A 7668-nucleotide genomic window follows, 5' to 3' on the forward strand; every position below is an offset into this window, starting at 1 on the left:
GATTTCTTTTTTATAAGCTTGAGCTTGGTTCAACCTTGGCTTGAACTTGATTTAATTAGATGTTACCGAACCCTCAAATCAAGTTTGTTTGATTTATTTAAAACTTTTATATTTTAAGCTTATTTGGTTGGTTATTGAGTTTGATAATACAATTTTATTTGTTCATTTTGAAATTTTCATTGTTTATTTAGCATATTGATAAAAGTTTTATTGGTGAACATTGTTTATAAATATTAACGAGCTGAACACATATGTGTTTAAACTTGTTTGTTTAATTTAATAAGTTGGTCAAACTTGTTCATTGAATTGATCTTACACAAAATTCAAAAAGTATTCAATCATTTCATCCATGTGGCAATGGTTCCTCTCCCTTTTATAAAAAATATATTAGGTAACTACTACTCAAACAAGGAAAAATTTCTGTATGTTCATAAAGGGCTGCATGAATACAAGAATAACAATTATCTAACATAATATGCGACAAATCAGTGATCTTTTAGCTCAATTGATATGCAAAATCAAGATCATAATCCTGCAAATTGTTCTTAACTTCATGCATATTGACATGCAAAACAAGATCATGATTGTTCAAATTCTTATATTCATGCTTGTTGGCATAAATGTTAGATTTAGAGTTTGACAAAGGAGAAGTCATATGGTGCATGAACCATAACTTGCAGGGGTAAAACTGATTTACCTCATTGAAGTCCCTAATCAGAAGCCATTGTGTGCTTTAAGCTTGCATAGAGTTCACTCAGATCTGGATACCTGTCCTTATAGACGATGATGTACTTCTCTATGAATTTGGCGTCGGAAACCACCATGTATGTTGCCACTTTGTAATCCCTTTCACAGTGCCCCCTAGAGTTCAAGGTTGCTAAGATCCGATGTCTGGGAATCAACCTTCTCTCCAAGCTCAGTGTCAATAGTACTGGACGTGCAGCGATGTAAGAAGAAGCATATCCAGCTTCATTAATCAAGAACTCCATTTTTCTCTGCAAATGCTTCAAAGACCTTCGCGGCAGATTAGGAACCTTTTGGATTGCTGCAACAAAATCACCCTGCGACCACCCAAAGTTCCAGAACATATCCATTAGCATCTTGAATTTCTTTGGGTGGACCACGAACAGTGCACACAGAGTGCAATGGAACATCCCGGATGTCTGTGGCACTCCCAAGTCCTCCACGCGACTGATCAACGACTTCAAGGTATCAGCTTTCTGCGATATGAACATTGGGTGAAAGCGCAAGATAAAGTCGAGCTTTTGGCCGTCCACGCCGCATTCCCGAAGCATCTCAAGGTTGGGCTGGATCCTCTTCTTGATGCTGTACCCAAGAACCCAATTGTTACTCTTGAACAACTTCACCAGCGCATCCTTGGATCCGAGAAGGCCTTGCCAAAATTCGATCCTAGGCACAGTGCGTTCGTGTTTGACTTTGGTGGTGTCGGGATTCGATCGGACGAGTTGGACGATGTCGGATGGGGAGAAACCCAGATCTTCAAAAGCTCGGAACTTTGGGGCAAGTGTCTTCTCTACGTCCAAAAGAAGACATTTGGGGGAGTAATGTAGGATCTTTTTTACTGATGCGTCATCGAAGCCGTAACTTTTGAGGAAAGCAAGGACGGAGTCGGGCTGCTGCCGGGATTGAATGCCCTTGAGAAGCTTCGAGGCCTCGGTGGCCTTATCCTGGTCGAAACCACATGAGTCGACGAGGTATTGGGTCATGAACATGTGCTTCCCAGTGGTGGATGCGGCGGCGGCGGCAGCGGCGGAGGCCGAGTAAGGTAAGATGGCAAAGAGGAGGGCAGCGTCGTGGGACAGAGGAAAACGAGTGGAAGACACGGCTTTGGAGAAGAGGGAGGAGTAAAGTAGCCTCTTCATCGATCTCTCCTCCTTTTTCCGATTTGATCTTCTCCCGAAACCCTAGTGGCAATGGCTTGAGATCACGTATTTACTGCTTTTGAGAATATTTTCCGATTTTGTCATTTATAATCAAAATTTGATAATTTATATTTTACCCTCTAATTAAATTCGTCGGTAAAAAAAGTTAGTGAAAATTAGATTTCACCTCTCAAAGTTTCCATATATTTTTTAAAAATAATTATAAAATTTTGATATCCTTAAATGACTATAATAATTTGAAAGTTATCTATCAGAGAGATTAGTAATGCAATTCACTTCGGATCGACCAAAATTAATTTGGTTTGTTAAGGGTGAAATCAAGTGATCATGGGTAATCAAAGAGTGTCAGGGATGAGCATTCAGTTGAAATCTAAACCGATTGAATCGAACAAATCGAAATTGAGCAAATTGAATTTTTTTCAAATTAACTGACCGGTCGAATCCCCTTAATTCACTCAGCAACTTCTAAGTCTCCTCAGTCGGCGAGGGTCGTCCTTCTGATGAATTCCAACTCTTTAGAATCCTAGAAACAAACAAGTACAAGCACATCTTCCTACCGAAGTGCTGGTTGCTCGCTGGCCTTGGCTGAGTGAGGGAGGGGCTGTTGGCGGCAGTCTCACCAACGACGAGAGTGTCAAGGGGAGGGCCTTGGCTTTGGCAAGAGCGACGATGGGAGAGTGTGGAGCTTCGGTGAGAGTGGGGATTGGAGAGTTAGGAGAGAGAAGGCCAACAAGTGAGATTGCGAAGGAATTAGGGATTTTATTTTTTAAACTCCTAGTTCGGTTTGGTTTAATTGATTTAATATGATTTTAATTTTATTTAAAATCAAAACCGAAACAATTAAACTAAAATAACTTGTATTTTTTAAAAAAAAACTAAATTTCTTAATTAACCGAACTAAATTTGTAATTTCGGTTAGTTCAATCAGTTAATTCTGTTAGATCTTCGTTGGCTGCAAGAGGGGTGAATTGCCTAAAATATAATATTGGACCTTTCTCGATCTTTAGGCTTTAATTAACACACACTTGTAAATTAAAATAAAACAAATGCAGAAAAAGAAATACATGACTATCGATTTACTTGGTTCGTAATCAAGGAGGTTGCTAATCCAAGACAGAAGTAAGCACTAGCAAAAATCTCTTTCTTTGACAAAGTTATAGGCAGAGAGGCATCATACAGCGATTTACAGCTCAGAAAATAGCGAAACAAACTTGGAAATCGAATACAAGTGTTGTTTTTTAGCTAGAAGGCATCCCCTTTTTTATAGAGCTCAAAACACTTTTTACCGTTGGTTGACGTGACACTGAAGGTGTCTCCATTGAGCTCGAGGCACCTCTAACTCAGCAAAACTGATCCGATCAGTGTTGATCTATCTAATGACTCTGGGCGTATGGAGGTGCCTTAGTTCTATTTGAGGCACGTACCATGAGTAGCCATTACTATGTCTGAGTTTTGAGTGGGGGCGCCTTAGTTCAACCGAGGTGCCTCCCCGCCTTTTCAGCTTAGGCGCCTCCAGTCCGCGGAGATGCCTCCACAACTCTCTACGGTAGAGGAAATCTAGACTACCCGAGGCACCTTCAGTCAACTGAGGCGCCTCAGGTCTTCAAGACAGAACCCTTCATTCCAAGGTTCTGGACTTTCTTCTCAAGCAGACTTTCTCCCTAATTTCTCGTCTCACACATCGCCACGCACGTCCTTCTAGTTCTATCAGTATACTCTTCCGCAGCTTCTTGTCCCTCGGATGCACCGAGCTCATCGACTCATTTTCCGTGTAATCCTTTTAGTCCGCTACGTTTTCCGCTCGACTTCTTGTGTTTCAAAGCTCCTGCACATTTAGACATAAGACATTAAAAATAAACAAAACTCAACTTAATGTAATTGATCATATCAAAATCAACCCGAGATCTTTACAATCTCCCCTTTTTTGATGTGTATCAACTCAAGTTAGAGTCAGGGTTAAATAAACAAATAATTTTTAAGAAAATTTAAAAAACAATTATAACATGAATATTTTAAGCATAAAAGAAATGCAAGTAATATTCACTTTTAATTACTCCACACCTAGATTGAATAATTGAATAATTACTCTCTCTATTTGATTACATAAAAAATAGAGATAATTATTTAAAAAAATCTAATTTTTTTTTAAGGGTGATTAAACCAGTGAACAAGTCTGAATATTTTTTAGAGAATTATTCTTCAAATATTCGAATTTGTGGGATTTAAAATCAAATTTGATAAAGATAATTTGAAAACTATTTTTAGATGTCGAAAAATCATGAAAATTTTTGTCAATATTAAGCATAAGGGATATGAACCAAGAGAAAAATTTCACAAATAGATAATTTTTATTTTCACCGTAATAAATAATTTTGAATAGATATGATCATGAAAAATAGATATTATCATCTAAAAATCTTGTTGATTTTTCTATACATACAAATAATGGTCTTTTGAAAAATCAAGTTTTTTAAAACTAAATTCTGAAAAATTTAAATTTTAAATTATATATTTTGATAAAAAAATTCTTAAAAAATTATATAATAGTCAAAAAATATCAAAAAAATTAATCTAACCGAAAACAAATTTCATTATCATAGAAAAATTAAATTTTTAAAAAATTAATTTTTGAAACATCTTTAATTGTTAAAATTTATTATTATAAAAAATAAATTAAAAATAATATAACGGTTAGAAAAGTTTAAATTTTTTCTGTAAGTATATAACATCTTTATTTTTTACAGAAAAAAAAATTAACACAAAACATAAGAAGGAAGCATGCTGAACATAAAATTTAATCTTAGAAAAATATAAAAAAATTCAAACCGAAAATATATGAAAAGTTATTTTGATACTAATGCTACTATTTTGAACAATTTAATACAATTTAATTTGTAGTATTTAAAATTAAAAATTATCTAATAGGTTAAAATGTATTTTAGAACTCAAAATAAATTTCTACCTACTAGATTAACAAGATAATTTTTTAGAATATATTTTTATATCAATTTTCTAATTTGGTCCTTGTGAAATCTAAAATACCAATTTAGCTCTTAAAAATTTCTAAAGTTCTGAACATTTGAACTTGCATAATTCTTTTCTAATATTTTTATTTGATCCTATAATTTGTCATTTTTAATTTTCAATTTATCAGAATCTTCTCATAAACATGTTTTTGCTAAACTGACCTTTAATTTGGTATTTTCTCTTTTTAATAGTGCATGCTTTGTTTTAAATTTGTACGAACTTCTAGAAAGTATTTTTATGAACTCGTACAATTTTTTGAGAGATAAGGGACGTACCTCACTTACTATGTTGTTCTCGTAGTCTGGTGCTTCCCCTTCATCACTGTTTTCTTCTGATCTATCCCCCCTTCATCGATGCCCATTTTAGACGAGCTTTCATTATTTTCTTGGTGATCTGTCATCAGTGCTAGTCCAGTGTATTCTTCTAGCTCGGACTCAGATGAGTACTTGTCCCACGTTACTTTTAGGTTCTTGTGCTTGGATCTGCTTGGCCCTTTTTCATTTCCTTTGCTTTTCAACTTCGGGCAATTATCTTTGAAATGCCCTTTTTCTTAACAGTTGTAGAACCAAACCTTCATTTTACTCCGAAAAGGCTTTGTTGTTTGTCTTTTGTCAAAATTGTTAGATTTTAATATTTTTAAAAACTTTCTTACCAAAAAAGCTTCTTCATCTTTGTCGAGAGAAGCTTCGGAGTCTAATTCATCCATTTTTGCTTTTAGGGCAATGTTCTAACTCAGCTCCTTTCTTAATCCTGCACATCTAGATTCGTGAAGCTCTAATGTAGAAAATAAGGTTTCTAACGTATTACCTCTAGATCTTTAAAGATGTAGTAGAAGTCGATTATCGATTTCTAATCTAGGGTCCTCGGAAAAGCATTAAGAGCATACATTAGGGAGTCTTTGTTCGTTGCCATTTCTTCGAGAGTTGTGAGTCCGGTAATCAGCTCCTTCAGTTTGGCGTATAGTTGAGCGACTGACTCTCCTCCTTTTAGTCGGAGGTTTGTCAGCTGAGTTCTGAGCAAGTCCCTGTTGGTGCAACCTTAGGTCAAGGTTGACCTGGTTGACCAGACTCGAGTTGACTTGACTCGAGTTATGTTTTGATGTTTGACGAGTTATGACGATGTTTGACGTGAACAGAAAAGTTGTATCTTGATGTTTGACAAGGATACAAGCTTGGGAGATTGTGGGTGCAACTCGTGGTCAAGGTTGACCTGGTTGATCCGAGGTGAGTTGACCTGACTCGGAAAAGTCCAAGCAGGGAGCTTGGCACGGGAGAGAGTCCAAGTATGGAGACTTGGCACGGAGAAGTCCAAGTATGGAAGCTTGGCACATGGGAAGACGGAGAGGGCTCGGTAGCTCGTTCTCCGAACGGTGGTCAGAGAGGGCTCGGTAGCTCGTTCTCTGGACCGGAGGTGGAAAGTCCTGGTGAGTGAAGCCAGGTGAAAATCCTAGCGAGTGAAGCTAGGTGAAAGTGGAAGTCCTGGTGAGTGAAGCCAGGCATTCGGGAAAGTCCTGGTGAGTGAAGTCAGGCAGTTTGGAAGTCCTGGTGAGTGAAGCCAGGTAAAAACCCTAGTAAGTGAAGCTAGGTGAAAGTCCTGGTGAGTGAAGCCGGGCAAGGGAAAATCCAGATGGATCAAGGGTGATCGGACATCTGGTGTTGGGAAGTCCAAGTAGATCAAGGGAGTGATCGGATACTTGGCACGAAGAGGAAAGCCCAAGTGGGTCAAAGGGATTGACCGAACACTTGGTGGAGAATTCTAGCAGGTCAAGGGAGTGACCAGATGCTAGGAATGATGAACCAACAGGTCAAGGTTGACCAGATGTTGGTGTAGAAGCCTGAGGTTTAGGGCTGGGGAGTTTGGATCGGTCTGGGGACCGATCCAGTGATACACTGGATAGCCTGATCGGTCACCAAACCGATCAGTAACCATCCAGTAGCCTATTGTAGGTTATATGATCGGTCTGGAGACCGATCAGACAACGATCAGGAGGCGCAAAGAAGTTCGGGAGAAGAGAAGCCTGATTGGTCTACGGACCGATCAGGAGGTTCCCTGATCGGTCTGTGGACCGATAAGGAGGTTCCCTGATCGGTCCATGGACCGATCAGAGACGGAACAGAAGCGAAGGCTAGGGAATGGATCGGTCTGTGGACCGATCTACATGGAGCCTGATCAGTCCACAGACCGATCCAGGCACTAGCCGTTGCGACGCAACGGCTAGATTTCTTCTGTGTTTCTTCGCTTTCTTCGCAGGTTATAAAAGGAGGGCTGCTGCTGCGAGCCTCCTTCTTGTTCTTCTTCTTCTTCCTTGGATTGAAGCTTCGCTTCGTGCTCGAGGTTCTGTTGAGCTCACTTCCGAAGCTTCGTGTGAGCTTCCAGTCGTCGATCAGCTGCTGCAGTTGGGTTGTGAAGTTGCTGCTTCATCGCCTCCGGTCGATAGAGAAGGCAAGCGAGTGTTGCATTCATATTGTTGTTTGTATTTGCTTCTTGCTTTCCTTGTACTCCTTTCTTGTTGTTACAAGTATTGTGGCGAGGTTTCTCCACCCACAAGGAGCATTCATTAGCCGGTTCTCCGGGGACTCATCCACCGACAGATTGATAGGCTTCGTCCACCTTACGGACACGCCGAGGAGTAGGAGTTTATCTCCGAACCTCGTTACATCGGTTTGTTTGAGGTTTGTCTTCTTTCCCTTTCGTTTCTGTGTTTATTTTCCGCTGCGCTAACACGTTTTGTAGAAAG

The 7668-nt window shown here is 38.9% G+C and overlaps 1 protein-coding gene across 1 annotated transcript; it reads right to left on the minus strand.

Annotated features, from left to right (window-relative positions):
- Window positions 1-710: 710 nt before the first annotated feature.
- On the minus strand, window positions 711-1883 carry LOC121991045 (transcription termination factor MTERF15, mitochondrial-like). Its single transcript, XM_042545074.1, has one exon. It carries the CDS (start codon window positions 1881-1883, stop codon window positions 711-713), a length of 1173 nt encoding a protein of 390 aa, XP_042401008.1.
- Between the last annotated feature and the right edge of the window lie 5785 nt (window positions 1884-7668).

The sequence above is a fragment of the Zingiber officinale genome, chromosome 6B (assembly GCF_018446385.1).
Source record: "Zingiber officinale cultivar Zhangliang chromosome 6B, Zo_v1.1, whole genome shotgun sequence".
NCBI classification, from domain to species: domain Eukaryota; kingdom Viridiplantae; phylum Streptophyta; class Magnoliopsida; order Zingiberales; family Zingiberaceae; genus Zingiber; species Zingiber officinale.

Coding starts and splice junctions, on each gene's coding strand:
- LOC121991045 (XM_042545074.1), bottom strand. CDS start 1,883: ATGAAGAGGCTACTTTACTCCTCCCTCTTCTCCAAAGCCGTGTCTTCC.